This window comes from Corapipo altera, unplaced genomic scaffold (genome assembly GCF_003945725.1).
Source record: "Corapipo altera isolate COAL_440 unplaced genomic scaffold, ASM394572v1 23, whole genome shotgun sequence".
NCBI classification, from domain to species: domain Eukaryota; kingdom Metazoa; phylum Chordata; class Aves; order Passeriformes; family Pipridae; genus Corapipo; species Corapipo altera.
Genome location: NW_020884878.1, coordinates 25,634,742 through 25,659,216, shown reverse-complemented (window position 1 = coordinate 25,659,216; position 24,475 = coordinate 25,634,742). Strand labels below are relative to the sequence as shown.

Genomic DNA, 24,475 nt, shown 5'->3' with positions numbered 1-24,475 from the left:
ATAAACTTAATGAAATGCTTTTTAAGCTCTCATAAGTGCGCACTTGAGCGATGTAAAAGAAGTGTTAGAAAATTGTCTGATATTATGCTGGTAGGAAGATAAGAGGTATACTCGTATGAAAATATTCACAAGAAAATCAGAGCCGATACACAGAGTTTCCTATCTGTGAAGATCTTTAGTAAAAATAGTAATTAAATAGTACTTACAAGTGGAATTTTCATAAGAATTTATTATTGGTCAGCTCTGTTTCTTTTCAGTTTCATGCACGTTCTCAATAATTTCTGCAGGAGAAGGGTTTCCTGAAGTGTAGGACAAGATTCATGGGAAGAATTATGCTCTTAAAATCACAGTTAGGCATCTAAATAAAGCAACAATATTTTATTCTGTAATGTTCACAAAATCCTTACTGAACCAAAGCCTGTAAGTGTCTAGAGCTGCTCAGCATCTACATTTTCTGCAAATAATATTCCTGTAATGTCATTAGACACATGCTGAACAACCCATACTTTCAAAACACCATGAATAGTATCAACTAACACTCTAAGCCCAGAGTAATTCACAGATTAATTTCACAGCCCTGTCTGGGGGTCCTGAAAGTACTGCCTATACTTAGCTGTCAATTAGGGACTAAAGTGATTTAAATTATCCTTGTTAGAGGTTTGTTTTTGCTTCCATAGTTCATTTCAAAAATTAGTTACACACATGGTATTATTATAATATAATGAGTCATCTGTTAATTATTTTAGACATCTATGATAAGAAAATACACTAATGTTCCAGTTATTAATAGAATTAGCCTATGTATATGAAACTCAAATATACCAAATTGCCATGATTGTTTGACAAACTGTCACCAACTCACAGTTTCATCTTTAAAATGGCACAGGTACTTTTTGTATCTAAGTTCTGTGAAGACATGTACAACCTGCAAGTGTGGCTTTACATAATTTCAGATAAGCAGTGTTTAACCTACCTTACTTTAAAGCCTTTCACGAAAATGCATGAATACACATGCTATCAAAAATAATCTTCAACCGACCACATGCTGTGTAAGGGTACCAGTGAAATACTTCATAAACAGACAGAATGCAAACATGCACAAACACACAAACCACTAATGCCATAAACAACTTCAAGCACAGTACAAACAAAATGCATGCCAAGAAACCTGTTTAAAAATGTGTATTATAGAAGAATGCATTTTCAATTTCTGAACATTTATTTGACTACTTATTACACAATTAACCAAACCATGGTCTGTGATGGGTTTTGAATTAAACTTCTACCAAGTTCCAGAGACTGTTTATTATTCATTGTTACTAGATAGATATGTGTTACGTACGATATTTAGGGTAGATCTTCTTTTTCTTCACGTATGTCACCTAATAAAAATGGCAACGTATATGTATTGTGATCATATGTCCCCTATGTGCATATCACATTTATAAACAGGCAGTAATTATTGGGTGAGAATTTAGGTACTCAGCAAACATAAAAATCTAAATCGTGCAACCAATTTACTCCTGATAAAAATCCACAGACTTCAATACCACTTTGCATCTGTAGGTACATTTACTTCTATAGAGAGTCTAAATATGAGTTTCATTCTTATTGGACTGATTACAGTACAATCATATCAAAACCACCCAATGCCTCACAACAGCATCACAAAGTACCTAATGTGCCAAGGGGCTGACAAGTGAAACCCTTAGCCCACACTTGGCAAGCAGGCTGGCTGGAGACAAATCTGAATAGGATTTATGTTAGTGAAAAACAGAGAAGGCTGCTGTTAAGTAGGAAATACACAGAAGAAAGTCAGAGCCTAGAATCTGTCCCTCAGAAGGAGTTGGGTCTATGAGTCCAGCCTATGTGCTGGAATTTAGTCTGAGATTCTTCCCTTCTCATCTCTTCTGGGGAAGATTGTGAGTTAGGACCAATTTAGTGCCCAGTTTTAAGACAGAAATGACAAAAGATAAAATTTCATGAAAATTACTTCCAGATTCTTACTATATACTTTTACTACTGATATGGAAAACAGCAACACAGTGTTGTGGCAGGCTCTGAGCTGCATACTTAGTGGATGGCCAAATACATAACTACCAAATCTAGTCTTTTCCTTCCTGGAGCTCTGACTTTGATTTTTTATCTCTCATATAGGTGTTCAGGTTCACAAAATCTGCAGGAATCTTGTGATCATGAGTCCTTTGAAAAATTCACTTATATTGACAAAATGTTTACAGGAAAGGCTGTGGCAGAAGAGGGCAGATAAAAAGATGGACTGGTAGCACGTGTCTGGGTTCTTAAGGCTAAATCCAGTCTTAAAATGCCTAGCCAGACACAGAACATAGAGATTGGAGTTCACTAAAAATCAGAAGTGAATCAGAGAGTGAGCTGACTGGTAAGAGGTGCTGACAGGACAGGGTAAGCTCAGGCACAACACCAATCCAAGCATAGGTTCATGGGGCTAATCAATGGCTACAAAGAAATACTGAGGTAAATCTTTCAGGGCATGTCTTAAGTGTCACTCCAATGCAAGAAGATTTAAGAAGCAGAGTGAATGGTCTCAAAGTGAGCTAGAATTAGAAAATTACTAAATTAAATCAAATAAGTTCACTGACGATTAAACAGACCACAGCGTGGGCACTGATTTATCTGTTCTGATGACTCATATTGAGGCAATTTAACCAGTTGTCCATCCAGGCAGAAGCCACTATCCCTGTGGCAGAGAGAATGTTCACTCCCCAGATGCTGCTGTTTATAACTAAGCATAATAGAACAAATGCAATTAGTGGTCTTGCAAAGTAACACAGAATTTCACATTCCAGATTGGCTGAAAGGTGATACGTCATCTCTTCATTCATGGTGTTCAGCAAGAAGAATTATCCCCAAGAGAGTTATCATTTAAATTCAACAAATACTTCTAAGATACTAATGAATCTTCATTACCAGATTGCACTGATTAAACTAGTAAAATTCTAAATGAATTCAATTAAATGGGCATAACTTCTGCACTGCGTTTCAGTGCTCAGAAAAGAGTCACGTATTAATTAGATTATTTACTGATCTTTGCTTTTAAGACATGTTTAATTTGAAACTGAACAAACAGTAAGAAGTAAAGTCCTTTTCTGAATTTTCACTAAAATTTCATTTAATGCCAAAAACATGTTTCTGAATACTCCTCAGGAATAGGAAATGCTCCAGGAGAAGGTGGCAAACCAAGCTATCCTTGATATTTTATAATTTAGGGAAAAACACAAACACACAAAAATTTAACCATGTGGACATGTAAAAAAGTGAAAGTTCCTACATTTTTTTTCAGAACTTTTCCTAAATCTGAATTAAGTGACAAGATAGTAGTTGTTTCCATTTTATTTACCCTTCAGATCTTGCTTATACACAGCTCTAATGTTTTCCTTTATAATCTGTGCACCCTTATTATCTATATGTCTTTTCCCTGGTGACTGTCTGCCTCTGAAAAATACTGATTAAGGTGAACCCTGTCTGCCTTTTCATGCTCAGTAGAAGCAAGTTTTTTTCAGTTTTTCATTCTGACTAAAGATCAACTTAGGACAATCAACACTCCATTTTTTTCAAATTGAAATTCAATAATTTGCTGGCTAGTACAAAACAAAACAGTATACTTTTGTAAGCTTAGAAAGAACTTTCTCCTGTTGGTAGTAGAATTCTGACACAAAATTTTTGTGGCTTTTTTCTTCCTCAGACGTAAGGAAGTTGCTAGAGAAGTTGCTTGGGTTTTCTAAGTGGTTAGTGACTTGCCCAAGTTCTTTTGTAGCAACAATCCTCTCTTGTTGCAGTGAAATAACTTGGGTTGATATTAAAAAAAATAGAGAAGTTAGAGCTCTGGCTTTGGCATAGCGGAGTATTATTTGCCTGAAGCCATGGTTGATTTGATAGGTTTTGGCTATGGTGATGCAAATCCCTCGACACAACTTACTTACTGACTTTAGGTCAGTAATATTCAAGTTCCTTCCTGATAACTGAGCATGACTCAGTGATTAAAGCCGTCAGGTGACCTGACATCTCTGGAGGTCTGCTATGGAAAAAGTCATGGCCAGAAGCCTTGAAACCCACATACCTGCCTCTGTGTTTTTTAATGTCATCACTAGTGGCAAATGTAACATACAGTTAAAAAAAATAATGCTCTATTTTTTTAACTGGATTTATAAAGTCCAAATGTTTACTTAGAAACTAAACATTTTGGTACTGGGGCCTCTAGGATATGTTGGCAGTGGAAAAACTAACCTACACCAGATGGCAGAGGTTAAAGAAATACTATAAAATATGGCTTCTATTCATACAGTTCTCAGACAAACAGAACCCCAAGCAGAAAAAAACTGTGAAAGTGGAAAACCTTTTCATTTGCTTACATTTCTCTTTGCTACTCAGCAAACCTGAGAGGTATTGTATCATCACGTATCAAGAAAGTAATATGCCAGATTGCTGTAACAGGTGGAATATGTTTGTTTGTAACACGTTGAATCTGAAATAAAGAAAGGACCAAAGTTACTAAAGGTTTTACAAAAACATTCGTAAAATGTATGTAGCTTGGTTTTGTACCTGCAAAGCTTACCACGGAAGTGATAATTTGAGACAATAGCTGCATTTTGCACAAAAAATAAAAAAATTATACTGTCAAATTTTCACAGGTTCAGTTAATTTGTCTAGGTGAACATGTAAGCTAAGGAGATAATTCTGCATTAGCCTTTTTAATTAAACATTTCATAAAACAGAGCAATTTTTATGTATACTTCACACTATTATACCTAAACCATATAATTTCTTAATGTCATCCTTAGTTTTTGTATTTGTTTCTAAAGCTTCTTAAAATCACAACTGTTTTGTAACCTCAATATACTTACATAGTATTTCATGAATTTATTCTTTTTATACTATAAATGCAACCTTACAATAGAAATACTTATTTTATAATTTTTTTCAGTTAAAAACCAGTAAAATAAAATGCATGATATAAACCCATTTTCTCACTATATATGTAGTCACATGATGCTAAAAAAAAGAGAGAAAAAAAAGTGATGTGAACTTGGGCACAATGGACCATGCTGTCAAAAAAATCAGTTGTCAAAAATGCAGATGGCATAAAAACACAGAAACAGATAAGTTATGGGAATAATTTTTTTTAATAAGAGCTATTGCATGGATTTTTAAAATGGGTTATGTGCCTAAATATGTGGGTGGGTAGCCACTAAAGTCTTCAAGGATACCTAAATGTTTCTGGAAAAACCCATTTATCTGAACAGTTAGGCAATTAATATTTTGAGAGATATGGTCTAATGTCCAAGACAGAAGTAAATGTTCTTCCATATAAATGAAAAGCTACCTGATGACTTGTCCTTTTTCATTTAAAAAAAAAAAAAAAAAAAAAGAGAAAAAAAGAAAACAAAGATGCAGCACGTGGAAATCTCTGCACAATGAAAACAACTACTGTGCAGTTCTCGAGAATATTCAGTAAAGAATATTTGAAGTGTCTGAACTACTATCATACTACTAATGAAACAGCACTACTGGGGGCATTCAAAAGGATGATTAAGGCTGGTAACTAGCTACCTGGCCAATCTCAACAGTTCAGCTAGAGGCAGGCTCTGCCTTTCCCTCCTGAGCAAGTTCCCATGAGACAGAGAGAAATCTTGAAACATAGAACATACTTAGAACTACTATGACTGTTCCCTCCTTCTGCTTACCCTATTTTTGCCCTTTTTGCCTGTAAGATTAGTGGCATTTTGGTGTGAATACAAAGCCTCTTTGCGATGGATATAGAGTCAAGTGTTCATAATAAACTCATCTCTTATTGCTAGGCAACACTGAGCAATGTGAATTTGTCACTTCTGTTTGGTGCAACTTTCGATTTCACCTCCAACTGTAACAATATAGCCTGCTATATTTTAGATGCCACTGTGGTTGGATGCCATCCCAGGAAAGATGTGAACTACTACTGACAGGGAGTGAATGACTGGCAATGGGCATGAGCAGTTTTTTGATTCTTAAGCCTTGACATATAATTAATTGTTAGATTTATTCTTCTATGAAACATACTTCATGATTCCTATTTACTGGTTGCCTTTTAGAAAAGGCAAATGGAACAAACAAATTTCCAGTGAGGGGAAGTTTTGCTTGCCTGCTTACCTTTTTTTCATGTAGTATTTGTTCTGTTTGTATTTTTCTGCTTTGACTGTCTTTTTGAGGGGTGGCTATAATTAAAATTCAGATCTTAAGTATCCTCAATGAAGCAAATATCAATATTTCTAAGGCATATCCAATTATTTGCTTGAATCAATACATTCCTTACTTAAGAAATTGAGGTTCAGATTACAAAATACGTTGAGCAATTCTTACATACTGCCCCTCGCATATAACACCACCCATTGTCGAGGAGCTCAGATTATTGCAGAAAGAATACACAATTTTTTCAATCTGAAATGAAACTTCCCATCCAATTCAAAATAAGATGAATGCTATTATGTGCTACCTAGGCTTTGGTTTGTTTTTTCTTTTTTATTAGAGAACTGATAATTTTGGTTTTAAAATCTGTGTGTGATTGCCTAATCTGGCTACAAGGTCTCAACTCTTTGATCTTTGAAGACTTAGGTCTGTTTGAGGGGCAAAAAAGGGAAAACTGAAAACTGATATTGTTTCACCACCTTTGTCTAAGACATAGCTAGAAAGAAGGATGAGTTTATACATCAAAGAAAACACACATCTTCTAAAAAGTTAGCATCACTATCAACAGTTATTTCTCTAAATGTTTAGAAACATTTCCCAACTATATTAACTACTGAAATATGACAAACAGTTGAGAATCTTAGTAATATTTTAGTCTTTGCATATTTTCACTGACTTACTGAAAACAAAAGGAGTTTCCCTAACTGTATGAATGAACCATAGCATGTGCGTATTCTTTTAAGAAAGGCCAAGGGTGCAGTTCTATTTTCTTAGCTCTGCTTTCATATTTATGTGTCTCATTTCCAGCTCATTGCTGATGCCTTAGTTGCACTATCCATCAACACTTTTATCCTCCTTGTTCCTCAAAAAGAACATAAAATCCTTTTTTATGTTGTGGTAATATTATTGCAAATAAAAGCAAATACCAAAATCTTTATTAGTCTGCCAAAATAATAAACTATTTAATAAAAGCATGCTGTAAAAATAAGGTCATTTGCATCACTCAAGTTCCTTACAGAAAATAGAGAGAATTATTGGTCAAAAAGTGCAAACTGACAGCAATTATTTCTGTTGTTGATCTAATACTGCCTGAAAATGGGATAAAAAATGCACTGAGGTTTTGCAAGTTTTCCGTCTTTAACTGTTTTTAATGCTGTTGTATACTTAAGAGCCCAGGAGAATGAAATTTTTTAAAACTGTATTTTAACCAATCTTATCCATAATAGAAGATATACTGGATATACTCTATTAGAAATCTTTAATGTAAAGTTATAGTAACCTTCTGACTCCCATCTTGCCACAAGATTTATCATCCAAATATTTACCATTTTTATATTTCTTATTAATTGTGTTTCATTAGGATTTGTGTCAGCTTTATCTATATGACATTTCTCACCTTTTTCTTTTGTCATCCTTACAGACAGATCAATGAAAAGTTGATATTTAAGAAGTTTGTTAAATGTTTAAAGTTACTCATAATATGGTGTTTAAATCATGTACGTAAGTCTGATCCTTTTTCCCTGTACTACAAACCTCACCATTATTTTCTCACTGCAGTTTCTCTCCCCATCTGGCAGTTTTGCAAATATGTTATTGATAGAGCACAGAAAAATCAGTTGCCGTGGTGAGATTTAAACACTGCTTGTGATGTCCCTGAATACTTCCCCAGATGAATGTGCATATAAAGATTAAAAATAAATCAATCTTATAATTTTTTAAGATTATACATTATCTCATTCATTATACACAAAGTATTTACCTTAATTGCCATAATCTAAATGATAAGAATTATCTTTAGAACCATTGAGTTAAAAGGTTTATGAAAAGACTCTTTTTAAAATAACTATTACAGTGATCTTCTGTAACTTACGCAGTTGTAAAACCCCATAAATCTCAAAATACCCTGCAAGGTATATCTATGTCACTTTACAGAGAGAGAAATTGAAACAAAGAGCAGCTGAAGAAGCAGGAATGATTGAGCAACAATCAACAAGTTATTGACCAGAAAATAAAATTTTAAGGTTCAGACCACTGGTGCTGTCTCAGTATTTCTGGGCTCTATTGCCTCTGCTTCTTAAGCTCAATAGAGATACTCCACTTATTTAGAGGATGAGACCTGTATAGAGATGAAATATTTTAAAAAACCATTATATATATTGAAATGAGTATTTCACAGAGCCCTGTTAGTATATTCAATCATGTTTTAAACCATTAATTTGGCCAGGAGTTATTCTCCTTGCTTCACAGACTGCAGACTGCTGAAAACTGAATTTGATGTTTAGGATGTCATGTGATACGTGCAGGTTAGATAAAAGAATTCATGTTAGGAACAGAACTTTTTTATTCTGAAGGTGTGGAATTTTACTATTTGCATCCATTAGTACATTCAGTCAATGTAAGTATTTTGTCTTCCAAACCTGAGCTGGGTTACACAACCTGGTAAAGTCCCTCATATGTAGCTAAATCAGTAATTTCCAAAGTTTACTTGTTTGGATATTGTACACAGTAACAGCAGTTGCTGGACTAACAGCTCCCAAATATATGCAGGACTGTGTACTTCAGAAGGAAGGTGTTTAAACCTTATGACAACCATACAATTGAAATACAGAATATGTACAAGAGCTTCAGAATACTCCATCATTAATCAGTGTTAGGGTTTAAATTAAAAGCACTTACATTGTATCTGCTTGGTATTTATTGGGATTGCTATGCTATGTATACATCATTATGACAGACGGGATTATAAAATACTTAGATAATTGCAGAAATGTTAATTAGAACATTGTCTATTCAGGCTAAGATATGCAATAAAGACATCACCAAATTACATTTTTCAGAATATTGTATCTTGCATTACCTGTAAAACAGCAGATTTGCAAAGGTCTTTTAAGGATTATTTCTGAGCTGTGTTCTTACACATAAGAGAATTAAGTAAATCATCAACAGTGGAACAAACCAATGGAAGATTCCTGTAGATAATAACTTGTGACTTGAAAAGACTATAGATTGTTTAAATTCCCTTCAATACTTTTAAAAAAAACCACAACCCAAGCAACCAAAAAAAACCCTAACAAAAATAAGCAACCCAAACCAGGCAATGGCAACTAGCAAATTGAAATCAATGTTCATGCAGCAAAACCCAGGGAAGGCTATCCCTATGGGTTAGTGGCATAGTTGACTACGGACAGAGAATCTCTGAAGTGAACCACTGGTTCACAATCCTCCTTTTCAATCTCCACAGATGGGTGGTAAACTTTTGCTCATATCAGCTCTTAATCCTGAAGTTGTAATGATTTTTTAATGTTATTGCAGTAGTACAATGACTGCAAAACCATATGTTTTTGAAAATCATAATGCTTACATGAAAATCAGAGAGCAGGTGTCCTGGTTTTTGTCTTTGCCCAATTTCTCAGGCACTATAGAACCTATGCGACAAGAAGAAGAGACCTTTTTGTTCAAAATCGGTTCTTATCAATATGGTAATCAGAAGTATCTTTCAGACTCTCGAAAAGTATTTCTTTACTTCAAGGCTTAAACAACATTAAAGAAAGCATACAGACAAAGCAGTGTTGGAAAGGAAGTAACATGCCCTTATTTTTAGCACTTGCCCACTTGTCACTTAAACTCTCATCTGCCTTTCAAATGTAGTGTAATCTAATTTTTATGCATACTGTATGCTCATACAGACAATTTCCTTATTTCAGAGTATGTTGAGTTTGGTAAAGGTTTTTGTCCTTTCTCTTAACCTGTTTCAGAAATAGGACTGTCACCATTTGTCTCAGTAATATACAGGACAATGGAAATTGACATTTTTCTATATAGAAGTGAAAAGAATATTAGTTTTATCAAAGACTAGATCCCTTCTTCCCTCCAGTTATATTTGAATTTGGTCACTTCAGGGCTTACTGGGTAGGATGATTTTAAGCAATGGTCCCTGTGGTTGCTGGCTCTATTACCTAATAATTGACCATGACAGAAATTATATGTCCGAAGCCAAGGGGTAGAGTGAATAGCATATGTCAGGGTCAATTATAAGGTGGAAGACCCTGCAACAATAAAGACTGCACTGATTAGAGCATGATATTGACATGGGAGCCGAAGCTTCAATGTTATTTCAAAGGGCACTGTCACAACCACCCTTCCTCGAGGACTCAAAATCAAAGCCAGATTATATCAGTGGTTTATACTACAAATGATGTCATAAAGTTCAATGGGACATTGAAAGATACAACTGATTTGTTGCTTTTCTTTTCAGCAATAAAATGCTTTCTCAGAATCACTCATAATTAAGCTCGCTACTTTGCTAATTAAGTCAAAACAGCTTCATACTTACTAGATTCTTTCTTGAAAAATCCAACTCTCTGAGATGAAGAGTATTAAACGTGACACAGTTAAAACCTGGTTTGATTGTTTAAGTTATTAATGTTATTTCTACTGGCAAACCTGAACAGAATAGGAACCATGGAATGGAAAGAAAATAATCCTTTTTATTACTTTTATTACTTAAAGCTCTGTTATAAATATTTTATGGTATGGGAAGATTTCTGTAGTGAAACAAATGGGCCAAAACACTTGCTGTTTGCTTATTCCCCTGAAACTTCACCAGTTTTAACCTACTCAAATGTTCTTAATCAATGATGAACCACAGAACCATTTAGTAAGTGAGGAATGATCTCAAATTATATACCACTACAATAAGAGACTATAGTTCCGTTTTAGATTTTCATTCCAACAGTTCAATTTTCTGACTCTTTTCACTGAAGCCTGCTTCTCCAAATTTCTGAGACTCTGTAAAAATATCCCAGCCATTTCTGCACACAAGATCCCAGTGGTTTATTTCATGATAACGAAGAGGATATTGTAGCTTAACCTCATTAACTAGATAGCTAATTTCTCTCTGTTATCATGGGTTATTATCCATGACCACATTTTTTCTGGGTGTTTTGCAGCCATCATATAGATGGCTAACTCCCAATAAATTAAAGTCTATAGTTTTAGATTCAAATTTGTTGAATGATGAACATATTACAAGGATTATTGAGCCTAAAAGATCTCTTTCTTTCTCCCTAGAATGGTTAATTAGGAGATCATAGTCTTTAACATACAGTTAATATAGCTTCACAGGAAACATGTCATATTAGATAAGAGGGACCTGTTTTTGAACCTTGTATATGTACTTCTTTACAACAAACTCATCTCTGATCTACATTTGTTTCAATGTAACATTAGAATAGCTCTCACATTTGTTTTGTATTTAAAACTTACACAAATTTAAAAAACTGAAATGTTTATTTGTAAAAATATCAATTTTTTAAGTGAGAAAAAGACAGGAAAATATAGAAGTGCTTTAAACCTGTAAATACAATATCCCCACTTAACTTTTTAATTGCAATCAAAATAGATACATGTAGAACAAAACCTCCTTTGGTACTACAGGCTTTCTGGTGATCTGGAGACTTTTTTTTTCCCCTTGGAAGTACTTACAGACTTCAGATAGAGAAAAATACATTTAAATACCGTGGATTAAGATGAACAAAAAAAAATGTAAATGAATGATTTTGCCAGTCACACTTGACAGTTTCCCTTGGTGGTAATTAAAATTAGTGCTTTTATTAATATAGTAAAAATTTCAAACACTGAAAACTCATTTAGTCAAGTGAAAAAACTGTTCAGCTGCCAGTGAATATGAATTTTAGCTTGCACTAGTGTCTGATGGAAATGGAAACACTGGTCATTTTGACACAGCCATGATGGTATAAGGCTAATTTTATACTTTTGACTCTCTGAAGATTAGTAGATTGGTTAGCGAAAATTAAGTTCAACAAAAGCTTAGAAAAACTCTCATCATATAAGGACAATTACAGTCAAGAACCTATATATATAAAGCTACCTTAGGCTAAATTCTATTTCTGTCATAGTAGTTCATAAACACAGGTCTGAGAGTCTTCAAAAATTCTATATAAAGGACGAAGTAAAGTTGTGCAATTTCATAGTTCCTCAAAAACAAGTCAAATCACCTATGAAAATGACAAGTCTTGTCTTACCAGAACTAAGAACTATAGGAATAGCTGCATATATATTTAGTAGTGTTTATATGGAGCACTTAAGAGCAAGGAGCCCACAGGCCCAGTATGTCATTCCTCACATACAGCACTGATCACCAGGGTGATCACCAGTGTGAATGGCTGGAGGTCAACCAGAAGTATATGTATACCTATTTCTGTCTAAAAAGAGATGATCAGTGTGACAATGTGCTCAAGCTAATCTTAACAGGCTGTTTTATCCTGGGCCTGATGCACTGTTAGCATGGTTATGCAGCATTCAAGCAACGCTCTTTACATCTGTCGAGCTGCAGAAATGTTGACAGAAGGACCTTGAGTCCTTCTACCTCTGAATGGGGAGATACGCTGCCCGAGAAATTTCATTCAGATTCTGGTAGTATGTCAATACATCTCAAGCTGCCAAACCAGAGTATTTTTCCCAAAATTTAATTCAAGTTTATCTTGTGGAAGAATTCATAATATCGTGTTTACTGTGAAGTAAGTGAAAATTCAGGAAAGTTGTCAATGACAGGCAGCTAAAGGAACTCTGCAGCCAGTTTCTTAGTGAAAAAGTCCAATATATTCTCTTATAAAATCTCAAATAATTTTTTCTGTATTACATAAACAGCTTTGGGTATTAAGAGCAGCAAAAATTCTGCCACCTGTTAGATGAGGAAAACAGCTCTGACTGCAGGAGAGTCAGAGCAGGACACTCTAATGAGAGGCAATAGTGGCACACTGCCAGCTACACCCGTGAAAACCCTGACATTCCTGTTTTGGACATGGTATGGTGAGCAAAGGAGGAGATGATTTTCAAAACCTTTTTTTTCAAAATGGAAATATTCTTCTAATATTACACCTGCTTTATATATGCAGTATTCTATTACTTACTGGTGATTATAATAGGAAATTTTTTAATTAAGAACTTCATTAGTTCACCTTTAAGTGCCAATCACCAGATAATTGGCCCTTTTCTAAGAGGCACTGCAGCTCAGGTATGCTAAAATGACTGTTTCTCAGAATAACTTACTGAAAGTAAGTTATTTTTGGAACTCATTTATAAGAGGACTTAATTAACTATTCCAGATCATTAGGGATACTGCATTGCGTTTTTTAATCCTCTGACAGGTTCCTCCAGTTATATTAATTCATTATCATTATTTTCAACTCTCTAGGAAGAAAAGGGTGAAAAAGAAACACTGAGCCACTGCTGGCATTCTGTACAAACTAGCCAGTACTTCCCCGAGATGAAAGGCAGCTTTGGTGGATTTTATTGTTTCAGCTGCTGCGGCAGTGGAACAGAATGTCTTGGGGCAAGCAGCTTGAGAGATGATGCACTGCCTTTTGTCCACCGTCGTATGGCAGAACTTTTCAAGAGCAGTGACACTACAACAGAGCTGTTCCATCAGGTGAATGAGAGTAAACAGATTTTCTCACAGAATATATTCCACATAATCTGAAAACGGCATCTTTTGGGGGAAAATCTGTTTTGAAACCCCACTTTATTATTCGATTTTGATATATTTCGCAAATTCTGGGAGCCAAATCTCACTTTTTTATTTGTGCAAATAACTACTGATGTCTTCATCAAATGGAAGCAAAAATTCCAATCTCAGTAGCACACAAAGCAGACTTTGGTCCTACAGTGACATATGTAACTTCTACTTCAAACAAGTCTGACTTGTAAGTGGAAATTTGATTTTTTTGGAAGCTGTAAAACTGAATGAAATAGAACCATCTGCTGAAAAAACAGCAACATTGTATCAGAATAGATTAGTAATAACAGACCTTTGCAAAAAAGTGGGACTTCAGAATTACTTTTTTCCAGATCTTCTAACAATGCTGCTTAGAAGAGATCTTTACAAGTCTTTAAGTATTTGTTCTAAAGCTGTCTGATTAAAGTTACAGATTATATGGCCTCACCATTTTATAAAGCATCAGAATAACTTATGTACATGATTTTTAGACTTTCCATGTATCATTGCTAAATATTGTAAATTAGTATCTTGTAAGTATTCACAACTACTAGCCAAATTATTCTTTCTTGTGATAATAATAAACATATTCAATTCAAACACAGAAAACAGAGGTGATGTATGACAAAATTACATTTTTTCTTTCTTTTTTGGTTAATAAATCAAATACCTTTGGTCTGCCTTTTTTTACAGTTCCTCAGAGGTGTGGTAATTTTCTACTAGTTCATATACTATGCAGTATTGCTTCATTCAGTTTGGTAATCTCTGCTAAAATCTCCCTTTTAATTCAGAACACGTCTCCATTACCTCTCCGAGGCAAAAAGAGAACCCCAATCCCTATCAAAATCCCTGCCCTTTCATCAGAATTTCACATCTAAGTTACCCTTTTAGATCACCTAAACATCTTGAAGAGCAAAAAAACTTTCAATGAATTACACATTATGTCATCACCAATAAACTAGCAGGAAATTCAACTGTCCTGTAAATAATTCCGAGGAAAGTCAAATATTCTGTCTCATAACTGTTGGCCTGTGATGGTCAAAGCACGAACCGAGGATTTATTTGCTTTTAAACATGTGCTTTTTGCAATTATTCCAAAGTAGAAAAATCCACGTTGTGTTTATTACCTCTTTCAAACTACTTATCAAATAAGTTTTATATTGATTGTCACTTCTTAACTTTTCAAAGTGTATTTAGGAAGGCATCATCACCTTCATATCTGCCCATAATTATCCACTCCTATTTTAGTGTTTTACTGTACAAATCATGTGCTGACTAAAATCATCTTAAAAAAAAAGTGGTCTTTCAAGCTGTTTCATGAGCTGTGCATAAAAAAACTTATATATTTGTCTCACTAGGCATTTATTTTGGTACATTTATCGCTATAACAAAATGTTTTTTCCTAGAATATTTTCTTCCACATTTTCTCTTGCTGGGACCTTCATAAACAATTTGTGTGCAAGGAACTTGAGTAAGCTCTGAGCGGTACAGATTGTTATACAGCATTGTATAGTATCATGTTACAGGGAACTGATAAGCTAGCACTCACAGTGCATAAAGCATTTGTCCCATGCTTGAGAAACAAAGCCTTTTGTGATCTGCAGTGGTTGCTGCAACTGAACTCAAAAGGAATCATAAATCGGCGTTCCTGGTCACTGCCAGTTTACACGCTGGTACCGAGGCTCACCCTGAGGCACTGCACTTGTACCCGCTGACCCTGCACACCAGGCTCCACCGAGGGCGAGCAACCAACAGCACGCCAGTGACTTCTTGCCCCCACTTTAGTCTCATGGGTCCTTTGAATCAAAGCCCGGACAGTGGTGGGCCCTCAGACTACTTCTCAAAACACTGCCACAAAACACCAGCAATGGCTTTATCTGGTGGTATAGGATTCCTGAAGTTAGCTTAGTGGTACAGTTTCATGGGCGGAACAAACTCACAGGTTTCTTCTGTGACATGGGAGAAACAGACTTGTGTCTGGAGGCAAGAGATTGGGCACCTGGGTACGCTTTTAATTGACTCAGCCTACAGACCTGCAGTGCTGCCTGTTGTATGCCTCATGGCGGGACTGCTCAAAACATTGGCCCAAAACAGGGATCAGATGACAAGCTCAGATCTTCGATATGCAGAAGTTGAACCCAAGGGTGCGGGTGGACATTCTGTGCTCGCCGGCGAGCAGAGAACTCTTAGGGAGGCAGCCAGTTCTGCTCTGCTGTCCTTCCCTGCTCGCAGCGGCGATTACAACTGGTCCGGGGAGACTTCTGAAGCCCCGCAGCAACTCCAGCCCTCGGAGCGGGCCCTGCCGGCCTCCCAGCCCTGGGACGCGGTGCAGTGGAGCTGCGACTGCTCCCCGCAGCGTCCCCAGCGGTCACCCCAGGGGGAGGGGGCGGCCTCGCTCGGTCGGCCCCGTTCCCTACACAACACTCGCTTGCAGCAGGTCCGTGGCTCTTCGCTGAAGGGCAGAAGGCAACAGGCGGGAACGGGGGAGGCGGCAGGAGCGCCGGGCGATGCTCTCACACGGCCGGTCTGGGCCTGCTGGCGCGGCCGCCCTGCCCGCCATAGGTGCCCCGCGCTCTGCCTCCGCGGCCGCGCCCTCCTCCCGCCCGCCGCCGGGCCGCGCCCGGGCTCCGCAGTCCCGGCCGTGGCGCAGCCTTGCGGCGGCGGCAACACGCTCCTCCGGGCGTGGGGAACCGGCGGCTCGCCGAGCCTCCCGCCTGCGCAGGCAGTCTGCCGGCCTGCCCGGGAGGAGGGCCCGCCTAGGGAGGCGGCGAAGCGGTAGCATCGGAGGAGCCGGCGGCGTCCGCGGCCCAGGGTAGCTACGGCGACTGGGCTCCTTCCCTGCTGCGCTTCTCGGCTGTCGCGCACCTCCCTGTCAGTGTTACCGCCCCCGGCCTGTGACCAAGATGAGAGTAGTGGCTTTGATCAGGTAACGCGCTGAGGGAGCGCCCATGTGAGCGAGCGGGGCACGACTCGCAGGCGGAGGGAGGGCGCGGGTAGAAGCCGTGCCCGCCCGGGGGTCGCGCTCCACCCAGCGCCGTCTTGGAAACCCTCCCGTCCGGCCCCTCCCGCCCAGGCGTTTCCTGCCGCTCCCCTTCCCCTGCCCTGGCGACTGTCTCTGGGCCGGCTGCCGGCTCTGCCCTCAGGGTGAGGATCTCACAGTTTGTCTTCTGGTCTCCCCGTGATCCCAGAGACACTTAAGAACCTGGTGTCTGTTAGAAAAAAAGAAATAAACAAAAAAAAGAACCAAACCAAAAATCAAAATCCCCCCACCCCCCCCACCCACCCACCCCCCCCCCCCCCCCCCAAACACCACCCACAATTATTTTCCCCTATCGCCTGCTCGCCGCTCTCCCAGTGTCCCGGGTTATCCCGCCTGCAGCGTGGCGGGAGCCGGAGCCGCGGGCAGCGCTGTGCGGGTCGGAGGCGGCGTCCCTGGGGGCGCAGGGCTCGGCCGCCTGTCCTGCGCTTGTAGAGGGGGTTCCGCTCATTTGCAGTTCATTATCTTAACGCTAGATTTTTCGGGTAGTTCTTTTGAGAGAGGTTTAATTTTGTAAGAGATGAAGCTCAGTCGTTTAAATAGTTGGAACTGGACACAGCCCTATCTGTCGGGCTGCTGCATTTGCCGTCCCAACCGTCCCCTCGCCCCGGCTGCTTTTAGTCAGTTTCTGCAGTTCTTGCACTGTAAATATTTATTTTTAGAAACATTAATATGTTGTATCAAGGACAGGCGTGTTCTTTTTTTTCAAGAAATAATACTTAGTTTAAAAAGAACAAGCTAGAAAACTAAATGGAAAAGAATTGTGCAGATGTGAGCAGTGTATTTTTGGGTGCAGTAGCTGTTTACTTAAACCTTTAAGGTATTAAATTCTTTCAGGCATTGTCTAAAATCAAACCTTGTTGACATTGGGGCTTGGCCACAACAATTGCAAATAATTCCAAACATCATCCAAAGAGGAGAAAATACAGGAAATGTTATCTATGTTTTGCAAGATTTGCTTAAATACAGAGTAGGAAAAAATCAACTTTGGTGATTTTTCTTGTTTTATAGATAAGATTTTGTCTTCCAGGTTTACTTACATTGATTTTCTCTAAGCAGAGGAATGTGTTAAAAGGCACGATGGAATAAAATCCTAAAAACAGGTTTTTAACACAATTGCTATTTTAATGGGCTGTTTTACAAGGATGGATTTAGTTTCAGTAATAGTTTTAAGAAGAGTTTTAAAGAAACATCAAAGTGTCTGAAATTTTTGCAACAGAGCTAGCCTCAAAGATTAGAGGGGAACAAAAGTATTTGAAAAGTGCTTCTTGCTTTTGAGGTCAGGATTATGTATAAAACTGCTTTAACCTGTTTCTATTCCTTCTAAAATGCTGGCCACACTTAAAGTTGATAGTCTTGCTTTAAGATGGTATTTATGGGGTAAACCCTGTATTGTGTTTTGTGCTAAATCATAGGCATTTTAAAGTCAGTCTTCAACCTGAAATACGATGTTTTTCGACTCTTTAATTCTTCTAGAATTTTTTTAACTGTAAATGCTTACACTTGCCTTTAGAAAGGAATTTTGCTTAGAAGTCTTTTACAGGCTCGTATCTTTATGGTTACTATGTTTTTTTTTTAATCTGATATTTTGTTTGTTATAAGCCTGCCTGTTAACATGCTCGCAACAGTGTCCAAAAGAACCCTGACTTTGGCCCCACTTCAGAGTTTTCTGCAAAAAGGCCTTGTGATTTTTTTCTGTGATGAGACTTGAGAGTTCCTGGCCTACCTCAGTATCTACCTTCATCTCTCTTATGTGGACTGTGCTGAGTCCACCTTTCTCCCACAGCATGGGCTGTCTTGGCTTCACTGATCTTAACTATAATGTGTTTTACAGCTAGTTTGGAAGGCCTTGTAGGTAGGCATGGTTTTGTTTTGTTTCTTGGTACTGTTAGTTTTTAGGGATAAGCAATACAGAAATTAAATAACTGTATAGTAGCATGTGATCCAATGAGCAAAAATTTCCACCAAGTAGTTGGTGGTCTAGTGGGGGAAATAGAAATGCAATCTCATCGTAAATGTCTCTTTATATATATATACACATATACATATATATATAAATTAATTGGAAAGATTAACAGATTTATTCCAGTGACATTTTAATTTTTTAAATATTGAATTGCTGTAAACAGCATAGTCAATTATCTACTGTCATATAATTCTTTTTTTCTGAAGTGGTGTTTGTCATTGAAATCAGAACTAGTGGGAGACTTATTTTTTAGCATATAGTCATTCAGCAAGAAAAGAGCCTTTGTCTCATTATGATTCTGCTAAACCTGAAATTTCATATTATGAAGTGAATACTATCCATGTTTTCAAGCTATCAAGCACAGTATTCAGAATTAATGAATGTATGACTTTTTTTAAATTTTGTTTACCATATATAGGTTAGAAGAAAGTTGTAGATATGCATGAGAAGAATGTTAAGCAAGAGATGGAGCCTCAAATTAGGAATCTATTTATCATATTTATATTTACTTTTGTATCACTGAAATACAGGCAACTGCTTTATGAAAATCCATTAGGTATGAAAAGATGCCCTGTTATTTATACTATTTCTACTTTGGGTTTACAGAGCAAATGAAGTACAGCATACAGAATTTTAACATGGATAGAAGCAGGAATTGAGTGGAACAGCTTTATGGTTGCATTCCTGGAAGGCACTTTCAAGCTCTTGCATAGAGGGCTAGATAAAGAGGGGAACTTTATGCTGAAAATTCTGAAGAATTTTGTTGCAGAGTCACAGAATTATTTAAGTTGGAAAAGACCTCCAAGAGGTCCAACATTTGACCAATCACCACCTTGCCATTCAGACTATAGCACTAAGTGCCACATCCAGTCATTTCTTTAACGCCTCCAGGGTGTTGACAGCCCTTTCCATGAAGAAATTCTTCCTGATGTCCAACCTGAATCTGCCCTGGTGCAGCTTCAGGCCATTTCTTCTTGTCCTGTCTCTAGTTGCCTGAGAGAAGAGGCTGACCCCTACCTTGCTACAACCTCCTCTCAGGTAGAAATAGTAATAGTGTGGTCACAAGGAAACCAACGGTCTACTTTAGGAAGGACTGCTTGTACTATCTGTTCTTCTGTGCATATCTTGGTGATTCTAAGAAAAGATGCAGTTTTACAGAGCTTGTGTAGATCTCTGTTCTCGTTCCTGCCCTGGTTTTTGTGCCACGGCATTTAAAGAAGCTGCACAGAATCTCCACCTGCAGTTGTAGTTTGAATACCATGAGTCTAAACGTGGATCTTTTAAGCACTGTGTATTCTAGAGTACTCTTAGTTTTATTGATTGATTGTAATAGTTCTTTTGCTGGTGATTAAAATCCATGAGAAGGACTTTTTCAGTTACATCAGAAGAGCAGGATTCTTTCCTCACTGATAGGGGAAAAGGTTCCAGTAGATCTTGAATGAATGTCAAAATTAATTGTATTCTCTGTGTTGAAATATCGTGTGTTGGCCTCAGAGAAGAATATAGTTATGTTTGGGTTTATATTTTTTTCTTACTAACAGTAATTTTTGTTTGCAGTTAAATGAGGTAAAAAATGTGTATGTTCAATGCAGTGTCAACTGAAACTGCTACCTGTAATAATTAAAGTTTTAGAGAATGAGAAGGACATTTAAAATGTTGAAAGTTTAGGTTAAGTATCCCACAAAGGTGAAACGTTATTTTTAAAACAGAATCAGCAAGTTTTAGAAAAGATCTCTAAGATGATGGAGTCCAAGCATTAGCATGTCACTACCAGGTCCACCACTAAACTGTGTCCCTAGGCACCATATCTACATGACAGACCTAATTTAAGAAGATTGCTAATGCTGACAACTCTGGAACAGATTTTGGTTTTCTGATCCAAGTTATCTGGTAATGAGTACAAAGTAATTTGTCTCTGGAGTAGAAGACAGTCTTTATTTGAAGGAATTCCAGTGTCGGTGGCTGTTCTTCATGGAACCTCTCAGATTAATAAGATACAGAACTGGTTATGTGCTTTATGGATACTGTATTTAGGCACTATACATATGTAGTAATTTTATGGTGAAATCATTATTTTCCTACCGCTAATATTTTACAACTCTTTTCATATTTCAAAACTTTATAACCAGCTCTGATTATGGTAATTTTTAAGCCATTAGGCAAAAGTTATAAGGGAATAAAACTTTTTTTCTTTTTCTTACAGTGGTGGGAAGGATAGCTGTTATAATATGATGCAGTGTGTTGCTGCTGGGCATCAGATTGTTGCTCTAGCCAATTTAAGACCTGCTGAAAACACAGGTATGAAAATCACATTTCTTATAGGAGATTTTTTTATATATATATTAGAAACAGTGAAGACACAACTGTACCTGAATTAAGTTCCTGTATGTGTTTTTATAGTTTTGCATATTGAAGGCAATATAGAAAACTCAAAAAAGGTAAAGAAAAAGAAAGTATTGTGAGGATGTATTAAATATATCTTTCCTCAAAGGGGAAGAAAAGCTCATGGAAAGATGAACATCAGTACAAGGAATGCTTACACAATTTGAAAAAGAGAATTGTGTGAATTAAAAAAAAAAAAAAAGTAAAAGAGATTGTGTGAATTTAGTAGCACAAATGTTAAAAGATGGTAGAGGATATCACCAACCAAAAGTAACACTGTATTTCTAGAAATGCTTTAAACTGGCATAAACCATTCCAGCTGCCAAAAACGTGCTATTATGCGTTTGCTCATCTGTTTTTATCTTTGTGTGTCCTCCTTCATTATTCTAACCCAGCATCTGTGAACTGAATTGGGGAACTGATCTGGGTTGGAATTGACCCTGATGCACGTATTTTTCCTGCTTTTTCCCTTCCTTTTTGCTTCGATCAGTTTTCTGATTAGTTCCTCAGAGACTCCACCAGGACTTATTTCTGTGAAAGACAATGGGAGAAACTCAGGTAGCCAGTGGTGAGGTGAGAGAGGGAGCTGAGTACTTTTATATGTGATTGGAGCATAAATTGAATTTGAAGCGAGACTTGAAAAGCAAGTGAGTTGTTTCCCAGTTTTTAAGGAGAGAATGTTAAAGGATGTTAACATACGCTGACTGTTCAACATATGTTAAGCGATTAAGTATGGTATCTGGTAACTGTATAGTGGGAAGATAGACAGAAAGTGAAGAAAAAAGGGAGCTACCATCACAAACGAGTCATGGGCAGAACTGGCAAATGCTAGGGAAGTACAGGAAAAATTTATTTTCTGGGTAGGTAGGACATAATAATCTCCAATCTTGTTGAAATATGTTGTCTTTAAACTAATTTATCCACATCAGAAATGTAGAATATTCTCATTAAAGTCATAAAATGCTCTCTTTAAGTGTGTAGTTGGAAATTTTGTAGGAAGTTAATTGAGGTGCTTCAGGCAATAGCGTATTCTATGTCATTCTTTTTATTTTATCTTGTACCACTGTTGCCTGGAGAGCCTCAATTAATAAAGAAACTTTGTATTCTAAACAGAATATCAGTTAAAGACCTTGTCATATTGATGTATGTTGAAAAATACTGAATTTTCTTTTAAATCGACTCTTCTGGTCTAGATTAGTTAGTTGTGATTATGGGTTTGGATTTGCCTATTTTGATCAGAAACTTGTCTGTTGTGTGGCATCAAATGTGACATGACCTAATTGTTACATCACGAATCAGTTATCTTGATCAATGTTACAGATCTTTTTCCTTGCAAGATGTACTCTGTAGGTATACAGCAGAAATGCTTGATGTCTCTATGTAAAATGAGAGAAGTACCAGTATTGCAAGTTAGCGTTAAAATAGTGAGCTGTGTCAGCTTTTAATAAAGTGGAGATTTCACCAATAGTGATATATTACTTTATCAATCTGTTAGAAAGATTATCTGAAATATTTGATATGTAAATGGTTTATTGTGTAGTTTGAGATTTAATTCTAATCTGTGATGTCTGCATTTTAGCTGGTTTTTTCCTTATCTGCTAGCTACAAACTGCTTGTAAGAAAATTCAGTTAATTTTTTCTCCTGGTTAAGGAAATAGCTTTGTGTTGATTAAGCAATATCAAAAAATTATAGTGGTCTGCTTTTATTCTACTTAAACATAAATAATTTCCTTTCATGATGACCATGATAACAATTTTAACAGCAAAGTTTTTGTAAATTTTGACAACCTATTGCTTATTCTCAAAGTTGCAGTGCATTACAAATTTTTTGCTCCAAGTATGTTGAAATGTGTCTGAGTCTGGGCTTCTGAACTCTGTTCCTATTAAAATTACCATATAAATAGGGGCAGAATTGGACCGGTATGAGATTTTTGGATAAAGCAGGAGGAAGAAAAGGCACCATGATTTGCAAATAGGCAGCATGTTTGTGACAGATGTCTTCCTCTCCATACGTCTGTTGAGTGGATAAATCTATTTTTTTTCTTTCCATGTTTATAGCGGTATTGTCACCAAACATCTGTTTGTGCACTGAAAAATATTAACATTTAGATTTTTTCAGTGCTTTGTAGTCTTTGTATTATCTATAATTGTTGAAATAATGTACCTGATATGTTTGTTTCTTAATTGTGGCAGGGCAGACTGATGAATTGGACAGCTATATGTATCAGACAGTAGGACACCATGCCATTGACCTGTATGCTGATGCACTGGATTTGCCACTCTATCGTGGTTTCATAAAGGGTACCAGTGTAAATACTGGAAGAGTGTATACGGCATGCCAGGAGGATGAGGTTGAAGACCTTTACCATCTCATGAAACTTGTTAAGGTATGCTGATTGGAAAGAATTATATGGTTGTGAATAATTATGTTGCTTAACTCTTTTATGAATTTACGTAAATGGTCCACTTAGGTATTTATGGAAAGCTTTGAGAAAAAAACGGAACACTTTTACAGGTTTTATTTCTATTCCTTTCTTTCTTCCTGGCACTGTAAATATAAAACATAACTAAGTATCTTTTTCCCACAATGTGAATCAGACTTATTAATCCCCATTTCAAGCCAAAACCTTGTTTCTATTAATTAAAAATACCTGTAACAGTTGCTTGGCATATACGACAAAAAACATAATTGTGACAATCATCTATAAATAGAATGTTTAAGTTGCTTTGTATTTGAAATAATGCATCACTTCATTACTGTAATGAGAGATCTTTGGGATTTGAGGCATTTACCAATGTATTGAAAGTAATGTCTAGACGTTTCCATTTGAGTACACTTGTGCTCTGTAACCAGAATCTGCTATTTGTCTGTATGTTACAGATCATTTATGAAGTATTATAGAATATTATACAGTGATAGTTTTGATCCTGGTAGTCCTGTATCTATATTCTAATATATGACATCATAGCAGTACCATTTATCAATCCTTTTTAGCTATAAAATCAATTAAAGGGAGATGATGAGCTTATTATCTAAAGCACTTAAAATTTATTCTGTTCTTTTTCAAAATCTGTCATGTAGTACTTTATTTTCTACCAGAATTAAATCAAATCTCATTGAAAAAAATAGAAAACCTCCCATTGACTCTAGAGGTTTCCCACAGAGTTTGAATGAACATGCTATGTTTTCAGCTAATTGTGTTGATGACTGCTGTGCAAAATACTAAAACCAGTACAATGTTCAGAACATCATAATTGTTATCTTAAAGAAAGTAAATACATAATTTTATTGATCAAACTGGTAGACTACTTTCTGAAACTTCAATTAAAGATCTTTTTAGTCTTCAGATCAGGTATTGAACATTAATTATCTAGC

The 24,475-nt window shown here is 36.8% G+C and overlaps 1 protein-coding gene and 1 long non-coding RNA gene across 7 annotated transcripts in view; one reads left to right on the top strand and one right to left on the bottom strand.

Annotated features, from left to right (window-relative positions):
• Nucleotides 1–200: 200 nt before the first annotated feature.
• LOC113944663 lies at nt 201–15,954 on the bottom strand. Its single transcript, XR_003526749.1, has 3 exons — nt 9,056–15,954; nt 4,389–4,501; nt 201–299 (listed from the first exon to the last, which is right to left on the bottom strand). It is a non-coding gene; the product is annotated as an uncharacterized LOC113944663 (long non-coding RNA).
• A 130-nt stretch (nt 15,955–16,084) lies between these two features.
• The window catches only part of DPH6 (diphthamine biosynthesis 6), a 198,581-nt gene continuing 190,190 nt past the window's right edge, over nt 16,085–24,475 (top strand). Inside the window, exons 1-3 of one of the 6 annotated variants that reach the window (XM_027638064.1) lie at nt 16,085–16,151; nt 20,921–21,015; nt 23,293–23,486. In XM_027638064.1, the coding sequence (XP_027493865.1) occupies nt 20,946–21,015; nt 23,293–23,486 (264 nt within the window). In that variant the 5' untranslated portion in view covers nt 16,085–16,151; nt 20,921–20,945. Of the gene's footprint in view, nt 16,152–16,343; nt 16,641–19,215; nt 19,274–20,920; nt 21,016–23,292; nt 23,487–24,475 lie in introns of those variants that run through there. The other 5 variants (XM_027638063.1, XM_027638061.1, XM_027638062.1 and 2 more) reach the window with 5 other exon arrangements.